Consider the following 26,228-nt stretch of genomic DNA (forward strand, 5'->3'; position numbering starts at 1 on the left):
TTACTCTGCCAAGCTTTAGTTATTGAGTTGAACGAAATAAATGTTTTCCTGGCATTTTCATCTACCTTGTCACTTACAAAAGAGACATATAGGTATTGTGGTAGTGGGAAGGAAAGCAATAATTAACTCTCACTAGTCTGTATTTGGAGAGTAGGTAGTTGAATATGTGGCTGAATAATCATGGTAGGATACTTCTGGTGAAGTTAAGATGAATTTTTCCATTGATTTCCTTGCAGGGAGCAGGAACATGTCCTGTGTAAGGGGTTTTTTGATCAGTGAATTTCAGCTTACACCCCATCTAATTGCTTCTCCTGGTGATAATAAAATAGAAATGCCCTGTGACAAGAAACTGCTTCAGTCCCAGCAGTAGAGAACATGCTGTAATGGGAAAAATGTGATTTAACTCCCCTGTATCTTGAAGGAGATACCAAAGCACTGCTATTTGTAATAAATGAGTGACAAATATATTTTTAAATACTCCATAGTGTTGAACTGAACTTGTTTAGATAAAAGTAAATAAAAGGGTAATCTGAGGACTCTAGCTATCATTATGGACTGAGTGAATCAGTTCCTTCAAGGATGCATCCATGGTTACATTTTCCATACGCGTTCTTAACATTTCAGATATTAACCTTTTCTTTTTGTCTTTCCTCTGCAGATACAGGCAATCCATTTGTAGAGATGCACAGTGACATACCTAAAATAATACATATGACTGTGGGAAGAGAAATGATCATTCCATGCAGAGTCACAGCACCAAACATTGCTGTTACTTTGAAAAAGGTACCTTAATCCAAGTATACTTTGAATGAAAGGGCTATTTTTAAATAGGGATGCTACATAGTTTTTTTTGTTTGCACCTCTGTTTTAATGGTTTTAAAATATTTCAACAACTGAGCATTTTTTAAATACAAATTCTAGGTGTCAGTGTGATTAGAAGTATGGCAACTGCAGGGGCTTGGTCTCATATCTGAGAAAAGAGCTTCATCAGATCTGCACCTTAAACATTTCATACATTTTAATAAAGTTTTGCTGAGAAAGGTTTCTTAAGCCCAGGAAGGGAGCTTCTTTTTAGGAAAAGAGACGTTCTCCCACCTTTTTCCCCTGCCCTTCCTTCCCTTTCCTCTTTTCCTGTTCTTCAGAAGCAAGAAAGTGCAGGGCCTGGAGATCTGCTGAGATGGTACAAGGCATTTTTTCAAACCTTTATCCTACCTCAGTCCTTCCAGCAACTTTGCTACTTCCTTTTCCATATGAGTGCACTTATCATCAGACTGGGGTGGCTTCTCTTTGTAGAGAAAACTGTGCACAGTTTGAGGCTGTGGGGCAGTTTAGAAATTCTAGATGTTCTTCATGTGGGAAACCATTTCCTTCCTTGCTGTATATATAACTCTCAAGGAACCTAACTGACCTATATGTACATAGTAAAGTCTCAAGCATAGAGATGGAGAATTGTGCTTCTTTCTTAAAGTTTCTTTTGTTTGGCTTAAAAATTAGGTAGAGGTGCCAGTGATGTTTTGTTTCTAAATAAAGTGAGTTCTGCACATAATGGCATAAGTGTTCAGCATTGTTACTAGAAAGGGAAATTTGTCTTTTTTGTAGAATAACATGCAACAGACAAGCAATACCACTGTAAGATGCTTATCCAGATCAACAGAAGTCTTTGATTCTTCTTTGATCACAGAGATTTACATCAACCATAGATTTGGTCATGTGTTTTAACTTGACTTGGAGGTTTATGAATTTTACACGGTGCTGCCTTGCTAATATTGGTACTGATTTTGCCTCTTGGTTTCCAGCTGTTAAATCACATGGATGAAACCTAAATGCAGAGCAAAGAAAGTATTCTAATCTAGAATGTTTATAGAGATGTACACACACACTCACACACTCACACACACACACATACAACTCTCCAGCAAGATATGGACCCAGAGGCGGATGATGCACAAGATTCTGTGACTGTAAAATGAAAAGTAAATGGGGCTTGGGTCTTTATATGCTGTATATTGTAAAGTGGGATCTAATTTGGGTACTGTAGTGTTAAAAGTCACTGAAATGCCTCTGAAATCTCAGCATATTAAATTCCTAACTGAGAAAATTCCTGTCAGACTTCACTCTTAATAAACATTACAAAAATCAATTTCTTCTCCTTATTTGGAGATGATTGAGGCATATCTACTCTCTCCTTTTATATGAGCTTGCCCTTAGCTTGGAGTTGTGGTGTAAGATGCATGTGTCTTTACGCCATCAAAACCAGATGTAATACTTCGGGAAGGAGAAAGAGGAGGTGGAGCCAAGGCTTAACAGAAAGGATTGGTTGCTTATATGTTGTGCATTCCAGGAAAAATAAATGTGTTCCTTAATCCATCCCAGAATTTCCTGAAGTATGTAAACTACAATGCATTACATCATATCTTACTTTATTTATCAAGCTGTGACATCCATGTATGAAGATTCCAGCAATTTTTTGCTCACAGAGCAATTAAGAGATGTGTTAAATGCATTTCACAGCTGCAGGAATACTATTTCTGGAGAGCTGGCAAAAACTATTCTGTGTTTTCCATTTAGCAATAAAGGAAGAAGTCAGTGTCCCCATAATGCAGTCCTCTGGAGCTGGAAAACCACCCCCAGCATTAGAGTCATTAGATTCTGTATTCAGTATTGCCAGGAAGTCAAAATGTGGAATAATTTCTGTAATTTCTCCTTTCTGAAAGAACTCATTGGTAAAATCACGTGAACACCGCCTACAGCATTTTGTTCCTATGTAGCGCTACTTTTTAGTTTTAGTGGGCCAGTATCAGGAAGGTTTATTATTCATGTTCAACACTACAAATGGTTTTATTACTAAAACTGCATCTTTACTTTAGTCAATCCTTTTGTAATGCTGTATTGTTCTGGCTGAATGTCTGTACAAATTGCACTATACAGTATGTCAATCCACACACAACATAGAAGAAGCCTTAAGATCAAGAAGCTAATAAAGCAGGCAACCAAAAATAGGGATGGAGATTTCATTCCTATTTCAAATCCAACCTACATAACTTATTTCTGCAGCAGCTGGTGGTTCTTTCACTTACTCATCATTTGATGATCTGTGAAATTAATTGATAGTTTTGATCTAATGCTTAACAGACAGATACACAGATTCCCTAAAACAATCATCCTCATCAATATTGTTTTGGCAGCATCATTCAAGATACCTAAGAGAAGATAAACTTTATTACAACCAAAGAATGCACTTCCCTTGCTTCTTCATTTGCTTCTGTCTTGCCCAGCTAGGAAAGCATCACCTTCTGGTCTGATGGTTTGATCCCTTTATTTGCTCTTCTTTCAGATTCTCTGCCAAAATCAACAATTACCTTCACAGGAATAGAGGCAAATAAGTTTTGATATAAAATAAAAGGACTAAAAAAAAAAAAAAACAAACTCAGGGTTATTGAGAGAGTTACACACCTGAAAGGTCTGAATTCTTAATAATGCCATACCATCCTTCCCAAACTGGTGGAAGGGGAGACATGAAAGGAAAGACAAGCATACAAAACTCTAATGCACACTTTTACTATACTTTCAACTGGCTCTTTGCAATACAATCTGCCTTTGGAGACATGGGGAAGCATACCTTGGCTATGTACTCTTGATGATATGTATATACCCCAAACCTTGTGATAGTACTGTGTTAATGCCTCTTGGTACCAAAAAGGTTCAGCGGTTGGTGCTGAGCAAAGGAGGAGGCACGGCCTATACCAAAAGAAACTGAAGTCTAATTTGAAACAAAGTGCAAAGAAGGTAAAAGGCCTGGCTGAACTGGGTGCCACAGTGATGTGCCTCATGCAGAGAAGTATGTATATAGTAAATTCTATATTTACTGCAGCCATCACAACAAATTGCTTCTTTGAATGCATCTGAAAGTGTGCTGGTACCCATAAGTAATCTATTGTTTCAACTGAATTTATCCTCTGCTGCTTTGGTGGAAATCAATCTGTTTCAGTACAGTTTTCTTTTATAGGTTTTTTATTTCTCTTTGTGATGCCCGAATGGCCAAGTTTTTTTCACAGGGCCCTGAATTACTTGAACTGCATTGGCCCCGTTTGAGTGGGTGGTTGGGCCAAAGGACCTCTAGAGGCCCCTTCCAGCCTAAAGTATTGTGTGATTCTGGGATCCTCTGCTCTGTACCATCCACGCAGCAATCATCATGATCACAGCTCCATGCTCTGGGGTGGCCTGAAGCCAGGGTCTCTCTGTTTAGGGCAGAGCAAAGAAACTGTGCTTCTCTAAGAGTGGGAGACAGGCCACCTGAATCAGTGGGACTGGCAGAAGAGAGCAGCGTGGAGGAGGACCAGATAAGAAGAAAAAGCAAATAAGGAGGGAGGGTAGAGCTGTGAAGGGCCATAGGGGTGAGAGTGAGCTGTTGAGCTTGTTCTTTTCTGAGAGAAAATCCTGACATTTCTACCCTCTGACAGGGGCTTGTTGCAGTATCTTGGTCTTTCTTCCACTGATGTAGCCAGAGACCAGCTACATCACAAGGTGTCTTTTGCTCATCACAGACTTCAGTTTTCTAAAGTTTTCCTTAACAGTAACCAAAATGTGTCCATTTCTGCTTTTGTGTGCACATCTCTGTTTTCAGCAGTGTCAGGTGGGTAAATTGTGCATGTAAGGATTTGCCTCCAGGGCAGATGAGCCTTTTGGATGCACAGACAACTCACTATATTTCAATATCGCAAAACAAGATCATCTTTATAAGCACTTTATTTCCAAGATCCAGACACTTCTTGGGTGTCCTGGTTGCTTTCCCACTTCTGAGGCTAGGCTAATACAAATTCAGTAATTGGTCAATGAACCAATGAATGTGAAGTGAGTGCCTTCCCTGGAAATGTCAGTCTCTGGAGGCCCTGAGGCTCTGGTTTAACTTTCTCTTTGTGGTGTATGTGAAAACCCACAGACGTTTTCCATCTCTGCTGGAACAGTTTGGTTTCTACCAAAGCAGCAGAGGATAAATCCAACTGAAAGTCTTGAAAGCATAACTATGAGCTGGCTAAACAAAGCTCAGATATTTGCTTTATTTAGAAACAGGAATGGCAACAGAGCTCTTAAAGCCCAAGATACTGCTGAATGGTAGCCAGCCAGCTATAATGTAATGGGCTATTACTTGTGTGTGTAACACACACCTCCCTTGTGATTTGCATGCTTATTATAGCTTCTTATCAGCTGTTGTAAAGATAAGGAATTCTACCGCAGCACTTTTGTGCTCACTGTAATTACTGTTCATTTGATTCATCGTGTATTTCTGTTGGAGGAAATGGCATGAGATGAGTGGAGGTGATCTCAAGGGCAGCTCTGAACATGTGTGGCGCAGGCAGTGTTGAGGCTGCCATGTTTTGGAGAGAAGGTGTGCCATGCAGGAAGGTGCTGGGCAGTCACGCTCCCCCCAGTCGCTGGCAACCACCCGTAATGGCTTGCCGGTAGGAAGGAGAGGGCTGGCCAGCATACAAGCTCTCTGCTCAAAGAAAAGGGAAGAAAGAGATGAAGGGAACGTAGTGAGGCTGGGAACACAGAGAGAAAGAGGCGATGGGGTTCAAGAGGTTTAGCTGACCCAGACGTGGAAGTGCGTACAAATGCTCTTTGCTTAGGGCACTAATTCACCCAAACTCAACTATATGCAGTCTTAGAAAATATGCTACTTTCATTATAAAAAAAAATTTACAAAAGCAGACTCACATCCAGGCTTTGTATTTACGGCCTTTTGCTGATCTCCAAGCTACCTGAACAGCGGTATTTGTTATGTCAATAAGGCTGCATAATGACAAAAGAAGATTGACGTGAAAACAAGAGGTCTTGCCTGAACCTCAATGCATGTGTCATGCTTTGCCTTTTCAGGTTTTCTCATATAATATTAAAATGGGCTTAAAACCCAAAGGATGCTAACGTAAAATATCACTTGTACTGCTGACAAAGAGGAATGCTTGATCTCACATGGCAATATTTTAATCGGTATTGGATTTCAGGTCTTAAGTTTTAAAAACATCTGACAGCTTTACATTGTTGGTTCCTCAACTTCAGAGGGACGTAGAAGTGCCAAAATTTTAAAAGGTGCTGAATACTTTTCCTCTGGAAATGTGATGTCTAAAAAGCATTTCGGGGCATCTTTTCAAAATCTCTAGTCAGTGTAACTTTCTTCATTCAGGTTGATATGTAGTTCTCAATAAAAGTGCCCAAGGAAGCTTTGTGGATTAAAAATTTGGTCTTTACATCAGCTGTAATGACTTTAAGATATGTGTGCACTGTGACCTGACAGCTTTAGAAAAAGTGTTCATGTCCTTTCCTTTTTTTTTTTTTTTTTTTTTTTTTTTTTTAGAGAACAGTCTAGTTCTTTAGACAACATAAACCTGAGAAGCATCAAACTGAATCTGGGCAGGAATTGTTAAAGGCATGAAATGACAGCAAATTAAGTCCATTTGTCACCTCCATTGAAAAATGTGTATTTGTGTCTCAGTGGTAACACCAGGATACTTAATTGCAAAGGTTCTCGGAGACAAGCACTTTAGCTGCCAACTGGAAGCCAACAGAATAGCAGCAAAGCACTGAGACTAATGATAGTGTCAATCTATTGTGTCATAAATTACATCCTGTTATAAATAATGAAATCTTGGAAACAAATAAAACATTCACATTCTTCACCCAAATTTTTCTTCTATTTTGTGATAAAAATAGGACTTGAGAAATCTGCATAATTAAATGTCATCCTTTCTACTTTGATTGGCATTTTTTTATTTTTTCCATTGTTTTTTATTAGGCTGTTTTGATTAGAGTGTGGCAGGAAAAAAAATTATTTTTATGATATATGTTTGCTACTTTCAGATTCCACGAGAAACCCTAATTCCTGATGGCAAGACAATAATCTGGGACAACACGAAAGGTTTCAGGATACCTAAGGCAACATACAAATTCATAGGGCTCCTGAGCTGCGAGACAACTCTTGGTGGACACAAGTATAGTACGAAGTATCTAACACACCGAGAAAGTGAGTGGCATTCTCCAGTCACTGTCTATCAGAAAGCACTCTGCTGGGGTGAAGTTACTCATTTTTCCTTCTCTTCATGACATACAGCCAACACAATTTTTGATGTCCAGTTAAGCACCCCGCGTCTAGTCAAGTTGCTCAAAGGAGACAGCCTGGCGATTAATTGCACTGTCACTGCAGCCTGGAACACGAGAGTGCAGATGACGTGGAGTTATCCCGGAGAAGTGAGTGCTGGGGTTGCAATGAAGAAATCATGGGGGTTTTCCTGTCCATTGTGCTGTATCGAGCATCCCAGGAGGAATTTTTCCTCAAAATGCTTGTCATGGTTTGCATTCCACTGTTGTGACCCTTGCTGACATGTCTTTTTATATCTTCTTTTCTTTTCCCCCCCCCCCCCCTTTTTTTTACTTTGTGCTTAACTGAACAAGTAAACACGTTTACACAATGTGCTCTGGTATATTGCATAATCACAAGTGAACACTAGACTTGATTCATCCTTGGGAGTTTCTTTGCGACCCACTGAAACAATAGGAAATTTATCACCCAGGCCCAGGCAGGAGATCTCTCTTCTGACAAAAAAGTTTTCAGCGAAGCTGTCTTTCTCAACACATTCATTTAAAAGACTGGCAGACAGTCAGGCACCCAACTCAAGCATGTTTAGAAAAGATATTTTGATTTAGCTAGCCAAAATCTCATTTGTTAAGTGTCACATGAACAATCCTCTTGTTTTGACAACTACAGGAATGATCTTGAATGTGCTTCTCCTCCCCTCACATTGGGAGCATCCTCATAAATATTTGTCACTTACAGAATAACTGCCAGGGAGTCCGTGTAAAGCTGATAAGAAATTTGACATTAGTTTAGAATTTACAACTCCCATTCCTTTCATGTCAGTTTGATTTATGCTGGTGATTCAAGTCAAAATTATTTATTATGTCACTCATTGTGCCTAATCACAAGCTGAAATTATGATTACATTATATAGGAAAGATTAACGCAATCGCTTCTTGCATACTGTAGCCATTTTCCCTGGCATTTTTTTCACCTCAGAAATAAACAACTTAGCAACAAGAAATGCTCCAGATATAATATATTCGGTCATTATTGCCTTACCAAGCCCACACTTGTGAAATTCTATTTTGTTTTTATTTGGATGGCAGCTGAAGGGTGCTCAGTGTTTATAACACAACAACAATGTCCTGGGTTAAATAAACTTTGAGGCCAAAGGCTGAGGGGGAGTTGCAGGAAATAACTCCTCAGACTCACATTATCTTCAGTTCCACCCTGTTATTCTCTTGCCAAATCTAGTCACTTTTCCATCTATAGCATTTCCAGAATTCTCCCCTTCTTGTGTTAATGCCTTCATCTTCTACATGTCTGCTGCCTGTGGACACTGAATCCAAGCACCAAGCTATGTATTTCTCTGCACACACTGGCTCTGGGGTTTTCTGAGGAATGCTGAAGATGGAGGAATGGGGCAGCTGAGCATGTTGGTATGATAGGCCATACAGAAGGGATGATCTTCGTCTGGGAAGAACTAGTTTGGAAGTTATTGCAACTTGAATGAAAATAACAGTGAATTGCCGTATATAACATTATTTCCAATTTTTACTGTTGACCCTTTGGAAACGTTAGGCGTCTTTTGAATGTCTGCACTGTACAGTGGGATCTGGAATTTTTTAAGGGTTGGAGGCAGTAGAGTAAAAGAAAAATCTTAATGATCATGATAATTGATTTAACTGAACTCTTTCTTGCTTGTTTTTGTTTTTATAGGCAAGGAAGAGAGGTTCTGTAACCCAGCGTATTGACCAGAAGAATACAGAAGCCAATATTTTCTACAGTATTCTCATTGTCGACAGAGTGCGTGATATTGATAAAGGCCAGTATACCTGCCATGTGAAGAGTGGGCCATCAATCAAATCCGTTAACACAACAGTCCTTGTTTATGGTAAGAAATATGTTGTATTTGTAGATTACTGAATGCTCATATGCAAAATTAGTCATACAAAATCTCTATATCTTGACACGAAGTGGAAACCAATTTATAGCATGCTAGTCTTGGGTAGAAAAAGGTGGGAGACCATGGAGAATATGTGCCTTTTGTTCCATGATTGCTTTTTCTTGTTGGCAGTAGACTTGTTAATGAACGGTTGGATCACTTTTCTCTGCTAAGTACTGTGATGACCCTGTACTCAGTTCTGGGAGAAGGAATAAGTTAAACCACATTTTCCAAATATACAAAGTTAATTTAAATAGAAGAATCCCAGTTTCTCATCTTCAGTCTTTATCCATTGTTCCCTATTTTGAATGAACAAATGCTTTGAAGAAACAGATGAAAGATTATTCCCATTGTTCATTCATTATTGTTCCATAAGAAAGATGAAGAAATAGATACACATACTCTACATGGAGTACATACCTGCTAGACTGTTCAAAAACTGAAACAAGCACAAGATACTGCAACTCACTAATGTGATTTTACAGCAGGAGACTTAAACTAGTTCTCTATGGTCTGCTTTTTCTGCTTGGGCTTCTGGATCTGGAAATCCATAAAATCTGGAGATTCCTGGTATTATTAAATTTTTACTTACATCTCTGTTCTTAGTATAGCAACTCTTTTTGCAGGCTGAAAATCAGTAATATAGGTACACTCTTCTTTTATTTCTTTAAGATAAAATGTTCATTAATTTGAAACATCGAAGAAAAACTGCGCTGGAGGCTGTAGCTGGAAGAAAATCCTATCGTTTGTCAGTGAAAGTGAAGGCATTTCCCTCACCAGAGGTTTTATGGTAGGATAACAGTTACTTCCACATGTACTTCCACACAGGACCTCTTCTTAAAAGAAAAATAATACCTTGGTAAAATACTCAATAAGACCCCTCAATTGACAACAACTAGCATTAACATTGTGCAGTTTACTGGACCTTTCAGGGTCTTCCTGAGTTTTAACAATTTATGAAAATATTATCTTCATTTTGCAAATGGAAGGAAGAAGCCCAGATTGTTTAAAGCTCACATACCTGTCTCCTATTGCAATCAGTGGACACTGTACAGTTAAATCTCTCTGCTGATCTGAAGTGATGCACTCAGGTTCACTCAGACTCAGATATGAGACCTGAACTTGTCTTTTAGACACTGAGAGAAAAGAAGGCTTTCCTTAAAGCCACAGAGTTGAATCATACAGCTGTGTACTTTTAGAAAGCAACGGAAGCTGGCTTTATTATATGGAGATCCACAGGTTTTAGTGACTGGAGCTTTCACTTTGGCTGAAATATACTACTTTAAGGAATCTTTTAAACAGTTTTTTGTATTAACCCAAGCACCTTTATATAGAACAATGTTATCTATTTGTGATCTCAAGGTGTTTTTTTGTTGTTTAAATCATTTCAAATAGCAATAGCTCTTGCTCAATTCATTGCACTTTAACAAAGGGTGTGTGACAAGACTGATTAAGAAAACAAACCATACATACATGAACAGTGAGAGTTCACATTACTCTCAGCCAGAATTTATTTTTGCTCCAAACACTTTGTTTTGTTTTACTCTCTCCTTTGCATTTACAGCTCCACATGGAAAATTAGATGGAGAAAGTGGAGCTGATGTTCACCATTGATACAGTATTTTCTGTTCCTTTAATGTCTGGGCTTCTTGACTACACATACAGGTCCAAAACTTCTGAAATATAGAAAATTCCATTTAAACATAACAGTTTTTTGTTTTATTATGCTTTGTTTTTTTTTTTTTTTTTACTGTGAGGATGGTCAAACACCAGAAAGACTTACCTAGAGAGGTTGTAGAGTCTCCATCCTTGGAGATACTCAAAACCTGACTCAGCACAGCCCTGAGCATCGTGCTCTAGGTGATCCTGCTTTGAGCAGGGGGTTGGACTAGGTGATCTCCAGAGATGCCTTCCAGCCCCAACCATTCTGTGATTCTTGAGACACAGATACAGTGTAACACTTTCCACAGTCCTTAGACCAAATTTTTAGTGCTCCTCTAAGGAGTGTAAGACTTTCCCGTAATTATTTACTAAAACATGGAATCAATGTAATTAAGTCCATTATCATATTGAAAAACTCTTTTGCACTCTTCTATTAATATCATTCCAGTCTTTATAGAACAACCTACTGAAATGCGCTTCATGCTGTATTTTAGACTTCGAAAAAAAAACCCTGCTTATTCAGGAATTTCTGTGTGAGCAACACCTAGTGCTTTCTATGTTGATTTTCTGCTATCTTTAAAAACATCCACTTGATAGCAGGATATCTGATTCTTAAATGCTTATCTAATCTACTTATTACAGCCATGCTTAGGCTACTGTAATACTTTGTCCTGGGATGTATTCTGAGGTCTTAAAGAAACAATCAGTACTAGATGATGCAAACTTTATTTGCACAAATTACTTTTACCCAGAATGGCTGTCTTGTGGACTAAATGGAGACACAAACATGGAAAACTGGAATCTTCAGAGACAGAGTCACAATTTTGATTAACTCTCAAATACTATAGAATCCTGTCATATTCCTATCAATTTTAACATATAGAATGGTATTCTTTAAAGCGCTTTATAAATATTAGCAGTCTTATTTGTAAGTGAAGGATAATCTTCTGGTAAACAGAATCTCAAACCATAAACTTGATCCTTGACCAAAGACTGAGAAATGTCATGAAATGGAGTAACAGACTGTTTAAGCAGCATTGTTTTTCACAATTTTGCTTTCTGGAATTCTTTTAAACAGGTTGAAAGATGGGCTACCTGCTGCTGAAAAATGTGCCCGGTACATGGTAAAAGACTATTCATTGATCATCAAGGATGTTGCTGAAGAAGATGCTGGAAACTACACTGTAATATTGAGCATACGGCAGTGGAACTTGTCTAAGAATCTTACCATCACTCTTACAGTAAATGGTAAGTTTATAGTATGTTCCCACTCTTCTCTTAAACATGTAAATGCTGGATTTTCAGTGAATGCTTGATCCTGCACCGTTCAAGTACTTATGAATTTTCTTACTGATTTTCATGGACCCAAAACCAAACCCCATGTGTGGAGTGACAGACCCATCTTGGAATCAGTGGATGGGCACTGGTTTTCATTAGAAGGGTTGCTGTCTTCCATGGTCGCATACTTGTTTCTGATGACTTAAATGTGTTAGTAACTGCTCATCTGACTCATCTTAGTCCTGCTGTTTTCCTTTGTTCTCCTGGGGATTTTTCTTATTACTCACCCTGCGGGAATGTAGTATTTTCAGGATCATGCAACACATGGGAAATGAGCTGCTTTTAATTTCTTTCCAATTTTTACCCTTTATAGTGAAACCCCAGATATATGAAAATGCTGTATCATCATTCCCTGATCCCAATCTGTATTTACTGAGCAGCAAACAAGTGCTGACATGCACCGTTTATGGTATTCCTCAGCCTAAAATCACATGGATGTGGTATCCCTGTAGACAAAACCATTCTAAAACAAGGTAGGACAGCTTCCTTACTTGTATTTAGTATGTCTTCCCTTACTAATACACTTAAATATTTCCTTTTTACAGAAATAAAGCTTGAAATGACCATTGTTTAATTAGCAGAATCTGTATATTTTTAATCAACCTATTTTTTAAGTAAAGCATGTAGGCAAAATGCAGATTTCTCTGCATCATTATTTGAAAATGGAGGGCAGAGCCATTGTTTTGTACTGTTACGTATGTTTACAGCTCTCTTCTATTCATCCATGCAAAGTCCAGAGGCAGCAATTGCATTTTAATTTTGACGGGAGAAGCCATGTGGAGAACACCTTCCAGTGCATACATGCTTTCTAGTGTTGTCATCCATGAGGAGACTCCCCTGTGTATGATTTTTTTTCTTTTTGATATTCAACAGAAATAATCTAAAACCTTTTTCTATTATGAAGGTCAGATCTATCTTATGATATGTTGTTGACTCATAGATTCAGTTCTCAAGCCAAATGTGCTCGGCTCTCTCTGGATGATATTTCAAAAGGGTAAAATATAAATGACATCATACAAACTTGCTTGATGTTGACGTGGCGCTTAACTGATCCTCTTTTACATTTAAGCCTCCTTTGGCATGTTGTTTCTTATGATGACAAATTTGCACGTTGACTGATTTATGAAAAGCGCTTCCCAGATCATGAGTTCTGACACAGTCTTAACAATTAATACTTGACAACCACAGTAGAATTAATGCTAAGCTAATACTGGAGGGTTCAAATATCAACCTGTTTGGAACACAGCACTACAAAGATACTTAAGTGAGTTTAAGAATGTTTAAGCACATGCTTAACTGCAAGAATACAAGAAGCCTGATGAATTAAATAGGGCAAACAGCTTCAAGAAACCTGATGAATTAAATAGGGCAAACAGCTTACTTCACATTAAGGATGTTCATAAATGCTTTCTGGATCAGTGGAAGAGTGGTCAGCACTTCTTTGAAGCCCACATTATTTTTCCCATTATGCCTTTCTCTGGGATTATGCAAATGGCAATGGATTTCTGTGCCCTTCTCACCAAGAGGTGGCACTAGCAATCTCTCCTTTTGCTATCATAGGTATAACCTGAAATTCTCCATTTCAAGGACAGGTGAGGTCAGTATTTTCTCTATCTGTTACATTACCCAGAATCACCAGTTGAAAATTTCTGAGTAATAATTTATTTTTTTTTCTAGGCAAGGTATAAGATGAAAGAAACCACAATGTCTTTTAAGTAGAGAAGCCTTGTGAAAGGCATATAAGAAAAATCTGGATCTTTTAGGGTTTTTTGAGTATCTATGCATTTATGCAAACTCTGGATCGAAATCACAGTGTGGTGCTGATAAACCAATTGTTTCTTTTCCTTTGGGAATTGGAGCTGTGCTCTTCCATTGTCATATATTTCCCTCTGTTAACAAGCACAGATCTGCACTACAACACAGCAGATCATGTCATCAGAAATAAAGATTAATACACTCAAGCAGGTGTTTAATAACCTGCTGCACTGTAGACTCAATTAAATGGTAATGAGAAGTGTGTTTTAACAGGTGATCAAAAGAGAAATGCAGCAATTTAAACACGAGCTATTGGGTCTGTTACAAGCTTGTTTCCAGATATGCTTCCAAATTTCCTTCATAGTTGTTCTGTTACAATTCTCTTTAACCCCCTCCCCTTCCTTCTCCTTTAAATGCTCCTTGAAGAAGTAGAGTCTGGAGAACACAGTTTGTAATGCTTTGCATAGGATGAGTTGAATTACTCCCTCTGAAAAAGAGGATAACAATTAACTATCACATAAAGACAGATATAGCTGAATAATTGCTTCTTGTCTCCTCCAGGAAGCTATCAAAGTGCATTAGCCTGGCAGCTGGCACAGCTTGCTCATGCTGACATCTGTGCCAGTTCAGGTATTCTCACTGGAGAACCTGTTAATCCCAGCTATTTGCCTGTACTTTCCTTCACACAAATGGACTGAATAGTGATACAAGGGGATGTTTGCTTAAGCAACAGATTCACAGTGCAGGTAGCTTGTGCAGCAGACCAAAAATGAATCTTATTTTCTCATTAGAGACCTTTCTATACATTTACCTGCCCAACATTAGGTTTCCAAGGCCAAAATGTTGCTCTATTTGTGCTCAGCACTGCGTGGTGCCTATTTCTGGGCACAGATGCATACGTTTTCACTTTAAGTTGATAAACCCACACAGGTTACCACCATTCACTGTATTACAGTAATGATCTTGATCAAGTATCAAGGTCCCCGTGGACACTGCACATATTCAGAATAAAAAGATGGTCTGGCTGCAAAGACCTTGCAGTGCACACCTCTGTTTACTCAAAGATTTATACATGCACTTAACTTTATATCACTCAAGTACTATCACTGAAAGCAAGGGAATGACTCACAAAGCAAAAATCAGATGTTTTCATTTTTGAAGGAATATAGACTGTGGGTTCCTTAATGGAAACCATTGAGTGTTCTGGCTGTCTCTTTCAATTTCTGTTCCAGGCAGTATTTCTGTTTCAAAAATCTAAAAATATCTCAGTGGATTTTATCGCTTTTAAAGAAAATGTAGACATATTTTAATACTTTGAGATTAATATAATCAATTTACATAACTCTCCTCTGCACATCACTTAGTCCAATAACAGGAGGCCAGCCAAATAGTCTCCTTAGTTTCTTCATAGCAAATTTTTAAAAATGCTGTAACATTGCTCAACAAATTTGTCTTTTTGGAATGCAGAGAGACCAACAATTAAATAATTGAAATTTTCTGGTCTTTATTTTCTATTAAAATTGCTCTGCTCAAACAAACTCATTGCTGCTAAATAACCTTTTGTTATATACTTGCTAAGTAGTTAGACAGATTGATAGAAAGATTAACTTGTGATGTTCGCCCCAGCAAGGAAACTTACAAAAATAAAGTAAAACTGGGGCAAAAAGCAATGTTTTTGTTTTGTTTTGTTTTGTTTTGTTTTAAGCTTATTCAGAGCCAGAAAATTCAGAGACGGCAGGCAAAAGTCAGTGGAAGATGAACTGAGAATAAAAATAAAATACAACTAAAAAAAAACCTTAAAGACTAATCTTTCTTAAAAGACTATCATTTTTCTCCGAGGAACTCTTATCCAGTGTCAGCTTGCTCTAGAAAAAGCAGCAGATACGTACCATGTTCCAAGCCAGGACCCACCGTGGCTGACCGGGTATTTCAGTAGTTATTTGTTGGCTGGGCAGCCCACAGTTGTTCCGTGGATACAGCAGAGGAGACTTTTGTCCCAGAACATCAATCAGCCTCCCCAGCCTCATTGCTACCACACTGGAGATGTTCTTTCTAACATCATTTTTGCTGAAATTTGGAGTGTGTCAAATCAGGCGCAGCTGCAACAGGGTTTGCTGTGGGACTCTGAAGGCAGCAAGGCTGGTCTCCTGCCTAAAACTCATGAGCTTTAAGTGTCTCCATGACTGGAACTTGTTTGACATTAATGTTTCTTGACTCGAATCTCTTCAGCAGATTCGTGTTTATCTTGAAGTAGTCTGGCAGAGATTGCCAAGAAAAGCACATGAGATATTGATATTGTTCAGTGAAACCACCGGCTTCCTCAGCCTGTGTCATTTGGGGGCAGTTTCTTTCTGGACATTTCCACATGGGCAGTTCAAGAAATATCTCCCATCATGCTCTGACCAAGGTTTGACTGATCAAACCTTCAGAAACTGCCAACAAATGCAGCACCAACACTTTGTCCTGAGTGTTTCAGCTCTCCCAAATCTACTGCCTCTCTCTCTCTCTCCTTGAACTATCAGTTGTATTTAGCCTCAAACTGAGTATCAAATTAATAACTTACAACCTTACCATCACACCAGTCTTCAGGGTTTTGGCTCTTATTTTTTCTCTGTGTGTGTGTGAGAGGGAGAGAGAGAAAGAGACAGAGAGACAGAGACACAGAGAAAGAGAATCACACCAGTATTGCAAAGATATCTACAAAAACAGTCATTGGAAAAACTGGTACTTGATTCTCCTCCCCAGAATATAGTGTCATATGAATTCTTCTTGGTGATAAAGCCACCTGAAATTATTTCTAGCCCCACTTCTGACTTCCTCTCACTTGTTCCCACTCCCTTCATTGTGCCAGCAAGACCATGGGTAGCTGTGACATAGACCAAATTGGGAATGAAGGATTTGATGCCGGAACCTGAAGACAAAAATGGGCAGCAGGGACCAGGGTATTGCTGCCAGAGACCTCATCTCAGGAAACCACAGAGTTTGTTACGCTCTGGTGTGGATCCATTGTCTTCAGTGAAATTGCTCCTGATTTGATACAGAGTGATAAGAAGGGAATATTACCTCCTTCCAGGGCTAGTCTACCATGTAAAGGTAGGGTCATGTAAATGACTTTCTGCAGAAATAGCTCTCCATCACTGCAGAGGGAGGAAGAGTGTGTCATGGATCACAGTGAGGCAAAAATTAGATGTTTGCCTTGAAACCTCTGCAGAGATATAAAAACTCTGAAGCTACCATCATGAAAGTTCATAGCCAGACTCCCACCAGCTTCAGTGAAAGAGGAAACAGGCCATGTGTGCATAGCAGTCTAATTGCATTTCTGCATTGTTTATGTCAGTGTATTAATAAAGGACTGAAAGGCAGAATCATTAGGATGTGCTTGGATAGATTATCAGGGGAAACTAGGTTTGGAACATCAGTGAGGTATGTAAAATTAACAAGTAAAGAACAAATATTAATTGTACTTAATTAGAAATGTACTGAACCACCCAAATTTAATTGTGGATGTCTGCAAACACTGATGCCCATTAGTTTGTCCACAGCGACTGTTTTTGTTCCCCATGCCACCTTCTATTTTCAGGAAGGGGAAGTCTTAAAGTCCTTAGAGCTGGTAAAAGTAGGTCAGATGCCATTAATAAACAGGTAGTTCAGAAATGCCTTTGTTTAATTTGACATGTGGCCAGATCCTCAGCTCTGAATTCACATTGGCTGAAGACATTGGCTGGTGGCCTTTGTGCCTTCCATTCTCTATTACAAGAAAATTCTTTTACAGTGATCTGGTAATGTAAAGGTGCTTAACATGGATATATATACACATGTATGTGTGTGTGTGTATATATATATATAAATATATATATATATATATAAAAATCTAGTTTTTCCCTTATTGTGTTGAGGTTGTGGAAATAGATTAGTGTAACTAAGAATCAGGCCCTGTACTTTTCATGTGTCTTTCTGAAAATGCGGAGGAACACACACATGATTGTGGCAGTGTGGACTGCAGAGATTTTGAAGCAAAAAGAAAGAGGGAAAACTGAAATAGCTTCTGAGTTTCCTCAGACTGAGCAAGAAATTTGCTGAAGCTTTTCATCCTACACTGTAGCCCTCTGCTATGAGCCAAAAGTCAATGCTTGTTTGTGAACACCTTCTATTGTCTGAAAACAGCTAGAACTCAAGAAGCAGGACGGTACCCTTGCCCTCAGTCAGCATGTTGCAAACAACCATTTTTAATACTTTACTTACATATGGATCAGGCCTGACGTATTTGTCAAGCTTGTTTACCCATGTGCATATCACACTATACACCTAGTACAGTTTGCCGCAGTCTGTCCTCAGGGTAATGTAATGAATGCACCAATGAGTGTACTGTGCTTGTTGTAAATGTTTTCAAAGGCTTCGTCATGGCTCTTAGATGAAGCAAAAGGTTAGCATTCAGATTTCAGTATTGCTAGTTTTCAGATCACTGTAAATCAAAGTTTTCCAAGTCTAGTAGAAAATGTTCTAGCAGAAAATACATTATGTTTTCCAAGTAATTTTTCAAATTAGTCACTGGTCAAATCTAAAGCATAAGGAATACAGTAACATCCAGAGGGCAGGGTTGCTCTGCTTAATATCACATTTTTAACCTCTACTTTCCTATCTTTTTTTTATCTGTTGTCCCTCATAATCATTTTTTCCCCCTAGTTTCTTTTTCTTTAGTTCTCTTTGCAGGCTGGTGTCTTGGCTTTATTAGGGACAGCCTGGCACCCGTTCTTAAGGAAGAACATACAGGGACATCCAGCCCGTTGGATGCGATCGTTTAGGCTTCTACTGACTTTAGTCCAACACACAAAAAACTGAGTGCATGATGTGTGGTATGTAGGGACAGTACATCAGCACTGGACGATGTTGTGAGCGAGTCCCTGCATCCTGGAAGGGAACGGCAGAGCCAGTGGGATGTCTTGGTGTGCAGCCAGAAACCTGCCCCCGTGCTAGCTGTGCAGGGCATTGACAGCCATGTTTTTGGCTGAGGAAGGCAAAAGATCACACTGTGTGTGTGCTTAGGAGTGATTATGAATGAAGGATTATTACTGGACTGAGTCCTTTTTTTATAAAAATATACAAACTTTAGTTAGCATCCGTTTTCCTTTTATGTCTATTCCTTTCAAGAGTCCTTTGCAGAAGGCTTTGAACAGATATGAGGTAAGATCTTACTTAGAAAAAAATACTCAGTAAAAAATAGGAAATGGGTTAGGAGGGAACAGACAGTTCTTGTAGTATAGGGAGGCCACCAGTAAAGTTTTTCAGTAGTTGATGCTGAGATCTGTCCTTGTCAACATGTTCAGAAATAACCCGGAAAACACAGTAAGGAGGTGACAGAGTTTACTGATGATACCAAGCTATTCAAATTTGTTTGGTTGAGGGCTCATTGCAAAGAAATGCAGAATTGTATGAATCTGAATATCTGGGTGCTAAAGTGACAGATGAAATTCTCTGAAAATAGATGTACATGATCTAGATAGTAAAAAGTAATCTGAATTTCACATGTAAAATGATAGGCTGACCATTACTGCTACGGGGGGGGGCTGAGAGATGCTTACACAGTTCTATGAAAGCGATCACCATCAGGAGCAGCTCAGAAAGCAAATCAAGTGTTAGGAATTATCAAGAAAGAAATAAAGAGTAAAATTGAGAACATCATGGTAACTCTATATAAATCTGTAAATTACCCACATCTTTTATACTGCGAGCATTTCTGATCCTTTCATCTCAAAGGATGCAGCAGAACAGGGATGCAGCACACACAGAGTTTAATCCTTTGCCTTCCTTGGCCAAAACAGACTCTGAGAAAGGCAACAGGAAGGATCAAAGGAATTCTTGGGAATGAGAGGAATGTGCGAGGAATGAGGAGGAGGGAGGTCAGGACTCTGCAGCCTGAAAAAGAGGAGACTTAGGGAATATGCAAGAAGGATCTACAGTCTCATGAGGGGTATAGATGTCTGAGGATCAGTTGTATAAGTCTTTTCTGGTTCAAGAGTGTAGGGACCATTAAATGAAGCTAGGAGGAACCTGATTTAGAATGAAATAAGGAGATAGCTCTCCATACAGTGGGTAGCAGGTCTGTGAGACTCCTTGCCAAAGGATTTTGTGGATTCAAAAAGTCTTCATGGCTTCAAAGGGAGATCAGACAAATTCAGCAGAAATCTACTGGGAGTTACTTTAAGTGTAAAAACGGCCTCTGTTGCAGGAAGGTCTTGAGCCGATAATAATTGGTGACTGGGGGAGTGTTAGGAGGAAGTATCTGAAGTTAGTCCTGTTCTTACTCATCACTAACCATCTGCTTATGGCCATTGTTGAGACAGGATACTGGGTAGATGGATCCCTGGTCTTATGTCTACGTCTGTCAGTATTTTCCCTTTACTTCCTGTTTTCCCTCCAGTCGACTCCCCTCTCTCCTTAAAAAAGTTTCCCTCCATTCTTTTTCATCCTTTCCTTGTTTTCTGCCTGCACTTTCAGTCCATGGCCCCAGTCGACCCAGAGGTACTCTCAGACCCCTATTACAGTGTTGCTGAAAATGGACCATCTTAAAAATCACAACTTCAGTGCAGCAATAGCACTTTCATCTCCTCTGCTGATCACTGGAAAATGGAATGGATGTTAATTGTGCTTCCAACTTCTCAGCAAAACAGGGAGAAACTGCTCATTTACAGAGCCCAAAGGATCCAGTCAGGACAGCAAAGAAAAAGCAGGGAATTTCAGCATTATGAGAACGAACGCTTTGTGGAGACCTGCTTCTTGGAAGACTGTAGATGTGAGGTTATGCCTCGAAGTGGAGTGAGCTGTTTGGACTGACTTGTGTAGGGAAAATAGCTTGCACCTGTAGGGTTTGAATAATATCTTGGACTTTATATATAGGCATAATATTTGCAAACAGGAAGAATAGACAGTAAGAGTGGCCATTGTATGTAGAGATTTCCTGGTCTTTCTCTTTAAGCTTCTGACTGATCTATCAAATCAGAACACATCTTTCTTTCTGTACTACATAGACTATTAAAACCAAACACTTCTTTCCCAGCAAGAAGTTCCAGGTGCTTGTGGTAGCTTCATGCTTCAAGCCATAATTCTGTAGTTCCAGCCAATATTCAGCTTCACTGTGGAGAAAGACACAGTGCTGAGAGAGAAAGTGAAGGCTGAGTCACATTGACTATGCAAGAGATTAGAGTGGTTACAATCTAGCAAAGGAGGGAAAGAAGGTGGACAAGAAGGAAGGAAGGAAGGATTGGCTGAAATGTGATCGGGTGCTGCATCTATGAAGACTGCTGTACAGTATGCAGCAGGAAAAGGAAGGTTGAGAAGCAGAATATAATTATCCGATAACAAACTCAAGGTGAGAAAAAAATTGACACCTCAAGACATGCAGAAAAAATGAAAAATTACTTTCAAATGTTGCCATGTTCCCTAATGGTCTTGTGACCTCAAGAACTGGCAAAGCAATTGGAAGCACAGTGCTTTTTCTCAGCAGACCGATGCCCATGTCATCTTCATATTCTGTTGTGGGTAGTTGGTATTGTGTTCAGGTGTACAGATTTAGAAGTGGGTTTTTCTGTGGAAACACTAGCATGGGCTGATGAAGGGGTGAAAGGTGTGATAGGTAACAATGCTCTTGATCTTTCTGCTTTTTTTGAGATAGTTCAGGTCAATCAGCCTTCTGCGGTAGCATACTGGTGTAGTTCAGGACAAGCCACCATGTTTGGAAAGGATGACTGTGAAAGGGAAGTATCATGCAATTATTTGGCTGCACACAGTTAATGGCAGGAAAGGCAGTATGCAGCTGGCAAACTCTTCCTTTTTCTGTAGAGCCATGGCCATATGCAACAAAGCCATGAATGTCATATATCCCACTAGTGTTAATGATGTAGTACCAAATATACTCATCAGGAGGAAGAGCATCCAGGACAGCTGGGATTTTCCCTGGAGAATGTACTTTCCCTCTAAGTATCCCTCTCAACAGAGACATAGATCATCATACAAAACAGAAAACAACTCGATCGTTGCTTTGGCATCTGTGCAGTGCACTAGGGGTTCAAACCAGCCTAATGCACAGACGTCACTGAGATATCTTCCAGCTACCCTGCAACTCATCAGTGAATAATTTCTGACCATGACTAATAATGTCCTTGGCCACAAGTCTGCCCCTGCTCTAGGAACTGAGAGTGAGGAGTAGGGGCAGAGAGGTCCTGCCTTCTGGGAGTCATGAGATGTCCAAGCTGACACAGATTGGTGATGTCCCATCTGTTCTTGGTGGGCAAGTGTGGACACTGCCATGGGCACCAGTAGGGACCAGTGCCAGTGACAGCAGAGAGATGAAGGGACTTGAGCCACTCCCACCAGGACTTTTTGTCTGGCCCTCATTGTTAACTTCCAAACTGAGCATAAATAAACAAACCATGACATATGATACAAAAGGTATCCAGCTTCTACAATTTATAGAAAAATTCCTCCAAGCCCATCAATCTGCCTAATTCATATGTATGTGCACATTGGGGAAGATACCTGGGATGAACTCCCAGTTCAGCTGGAGCTAACTGGAGTTTTGCCACTGAATGCAGTGGGACCAGGATTTCAACCTCTAACCGATTATTTTTGACATACAGCAGGAATGCCTGGATGATAGTTCTTTAATAGACAAGCACATTATAATGTTACAGGCAAAGGTAGTCAAGCATGTTGGCTGGGTTCCAGTACAAGTTCTCCCCCTCTCCCATAAAGCACGTTTCACAACCTGTACATGCTCCTTGTTACTATTTTGCCTCTCTGTTTCCGGCCTCAAAGTGATTCAATATTTCTTAGGACACATGGCTACTCCAGCCCGGTGCTACCAATCACATAGCAGGGAACACCAACACGCGGAGAAGTCAAGACCCATGTCATTCAGATTTTTTGATAACCTCCAAGTGGAAAACAGTTCCTATATACTCTTTACAATTCCAGGAATTTCCAGAGTTCCTGTCTTAAAATTAGTGTCGTCATTACCTTGTCATTATCTTGAGAGATCTGAGTCATCTCAGCTTCAATTCATAATACTGTTGCTCCAATGTTGCTAGAAATTGCTCGCTGTCTTAAAACATGGTATATACTGAGAAAGTAATTATGCCTGTTTATCAGTCAGTCTCATAAATGATCACCCTCAATGGCAGGATGGCTTTCGCTTGCTCCTAGTGCTGGTACAATCTCCAAATTTTATCTCAATTAACTAGAGTGTGACCAAGACTGCCAGTGGCTTTGCCAAGAGGCATCCTTGAGAACTGAATGGGATTTTTCATGAGGGAAAGACTGTAGAGGCCTCTGACGTCATGTTAGAGGACTGGGAAAGAGGAACTGAAGAGATGAGAAAATGGAAGATGGTGAATGTTTTTCCAAGTGATAGTGGGAACTAGTCTTTTACACTGGTATTTATCACTGCATTACTTGAACTGCAAATTGTAGAACAGTCTCCAGGATGGGGAAGGAAGATGTGTCTGGAAACAAGCTGGATCTGGGGCTTTCATCTAGGACATACAGAAACTATGGATAACTAGACAAATCCTTTTCCTCAGCCTCTACACTCCAGTATAAACCGCTGGGGTGATAACAGAACCATTTTTATCTTACGATCGGTAGTTTCACAGGCAGGACTCTAGCTTGAAGCTGGTTTGCAGTTTGACTCCAGTTAAATATATCAAGATGACATGAAGTACACTCTTACCCTGGAAACTTTTCCCCATCAATAGTTATAAATATACCACACTATTGTGCTTGGCATGCTGTATGCTAATAGAGGTGAGGGCTCTGAAACTCATTAGGAAAGTGAGCGGGCTGCGGAGTGGAGTGAGGACAGCATGAAGCTAGGGTTGATAACCATGGCCTTGTCCAGAATAGGCCATGGGATTTTTCTTATCTCACTTTGGCAGGAGGTGCTGTTAGCTTCCTGTGCGAAATCAGGAGCATATGCGGCTTTCCTCTTGTTGTTTGGCTTCCTCCGCTACACAAGACGGTTCCCAGCACTGTGATTATCTTTGCATCTTCAAACATGGCACACTCTGCTTCCTCAAGAGCTTGATGTATTCTTAAGAATCAGGCTGGCTCCCCTCCCCCAAACAACTTCTCAAGGGCTGGTGCGTGTGCCAGTACCACAAAGCAGAGTCTGTTTTTAAAGCTGGACTTCTGGTTACATAAAAGCCCAGCCCTTTCAAAGAAGTGTAAATTCTTAAAGCGCAAAGCGGTGAGTAGGTCTGCCGTAGGTCTGCCGACGGTCTCAAGTCAGCCCTTTAGAGAGCAGGGAGTTTCTCCTGCCCGGCATGCAGCCTCGCAGCATGTGCTCTGAGCTTCCTGCAGCTCGGGAGTGTCAGCTTAGCAGCTCTGACCCCTCCTTCCCCCTTTTCCAAGGCTGCTTTTGAAATCCACGGGAGAATTAATGGCTTCTGTTTTTCTAAATGAATAGCCTGTTTCTCAAGCTCTTGACACAAAAGACTCGAGCGTGCCTCTGTATGTGTGCGTGCCTCTGCGTGTGTCTGTGCGCGCATGCACACAGACGAACGCACGTGCAAGCACGCACACAGGCACATGGAAAAAACTACTTAGAGGATGAGAAACCTGAATTTAAGGGGAACTCTTTACAGGGAAGGGTAGAGGTGAAGAGGTTGCCTGAGGACTCAGGTTCCCAGATCTGTCCTTCTTGTGGCAGACAGCTGGCAAATTATTTCAGAAAAGATCCTGAGCCGATGGATACCGATGAGATTTTCTTGCTTGACATTAATTGGGCCAAGATTTTGCTAATAATATCTCTGTGCATCTCTCCCTGTCTGTAAAATAATGGTGGAGAGACTTTCTTTATTTCACCTTTTTAGGCTGTAAGCTCTTTGGGGAAGGAAGAGCTTATGTATGTGTTTATACAGTGCTGAGGGTGGCACAATTCTGATTCTTATGGCCAGAGAGGGAGGGATCCTTAAATCATGATTCTCCTAGCACTGGAATTAGTCAATGGCATCGATTACACTCATTTGAGATTGCATAATATGTATAAATATACATATGTATACACACACAGAATATTTATTATGTAGGATCTCTACATGTGCATAGCTGGAACCACAAAGCAGGAGTATGAAAGGATCTGCAGGGAAACAGGTGTAAGGACTGCTTAGAACTGTACTGGCAGAATCATAGCTTGTTTACCAACCTCTGTGCACACTGCGTGCTTTTTCACTAACCTGGCAGTAACCCTGCTGTACATGTTCCTGAATATGCAAAGCAATGAGGCTCATCCCAACAACAAAATATTTCAGGAATTCATGAACTCCAGAGGTATCTGGAGTAAGATTCAGATACTCAAAATCCAGTGGGATTTCCCTTCAAGCACAAACACAGGCAGTGCTTGTTACACATAGGATACCCTTGGTATTTTACTGAGTGAACAATTTGAAGGAATTTGTAAATTCTTTAGAAGCCATAAAAATACGTAGCTGATGTTATCCGAGGACACATACAATGAAACTTCAACTGAACTAACTGGAAGATGATTGTGTGTTTTAGTCCCAGCCAGAGCAAATTTTTATACTTCTTTTCTACTTCTTTCCAATCATCTGTGCGTAACACAAAACATTTGGTTTGATGACTGCGTCTAAGTTCAGCAGAATTTTTTCTTTTTCTGTTACAAAATGCCTGTTGCTAAGAGCTGAAGTCAAAGTAGGAGACATGATTTTTAATTACTCCCATTTGTCCCTTGCCCAACTCTAACCAATGTATCTGGCTTAAGCAATGGCTTCATGTGGCACTGCTGAAAGCAGCTAAAGGCAGAAAGGCTAAGTATTCCTCTAAAGAACCAGCTCAGGAGACTGAAGATGGCTCTTGTTCTGTCCTTAAGCTATGTTTGTGTATTTGTTTTTGAGGTGAGGAGGGAAAACGTTTTGTTATATATCCAAAGGGATGAATCTGAGTCTTGTTCAAGCAGACTGTGGAGCCGAGAGGGCACAGTACGATGGTGGTCACATCTCCCACTGTGTATCACCAGCTATAGAAGCTTTTTGATAACATATTCTCAGCTTCACTTTGATTCCTTTCTTTTAAAATTAAAATCATGGACAACAGCTATTAAGTGTAATCGATTTTCTACTACAATGGCATTAGCATTGTAATTGGCAGTTTGAAGATAATACGGTATGTGAAGTTAGTAGAATTCACATATGTGCTTCCAGGGCTAATATTTCATCTAGTGTTTTACATGTGTTTTCATTGTTATTGTGATGTTATTGTAATTATGATGATGGCTTGTATTATGGTATTAAGAAGTAATCAGCACCCCATTGTACTAGGCATTAACAAACACGTAACACTGTCCTCACCCCTAATACATTGTAATTTAAATATATATACTCCTCTTCAAGGACCTACAAGGAAGGTAGGTAGTTTTAATAACTAAACTTACAGGTCACAGAGCTG

General features: G+C 39.7%; 1 protein-coding gene across 2 annotated transcripts in view; it reads left to right on the plus strand.

Annotated features, from left to right (window-relative positions):
- Positions 1–26,228, plus strand: part of FLT1 (fms related receptor tyrosine kinase 1) — a 113,610-nt gene that overhangs the window by 26,161 nt on the left and 61,221 nt on the right. For both annotated transcript variants that reach the window (XM_026108882.2, XM_064504969.1), the window contains exons 4-10: positions 659–783; positions 6,856–7,018; positions 7,106–7,242; positions 8,792–8,966; positions 9,690–9,807; positions 11,758–11,927; positions 12,331–12,490. In XM_026108882.2, the coding sequence (XP_025964667.2) occupies positions 659–783; positions 6,856–7,018; positions 7,106–7,242; positions 8,792–8,966; positions 9,690–9,807; positions 11,758–11,927; positions 12,331–12,490 (1,048 nt within the window). The remainder of the gene's footprint in view (positions 1–658; positions 784–6,855; positions 7,019–7,105; positions 7,243–8,791; positions 8,967–9,689; positions 9,808–11,757; positions 11,928–12,330; positions 12,491–26,228) is intronic.

Source organism: Dromaius novaehollandiae, chromosome 1, assembly GCF_036370855.1.
Source record: "Dromaius novaehollandiae isolate bDroNov1 chromosome 1, bDroNov1.hap1, whole genome shotgun sequence".
Taxonomy (NCBI): Eukaryota; Metazoa; Chordata; class Aves; order Casuariiformes; family Dromaiidae; genus Dromaius; species Dromaius novaehollandiae.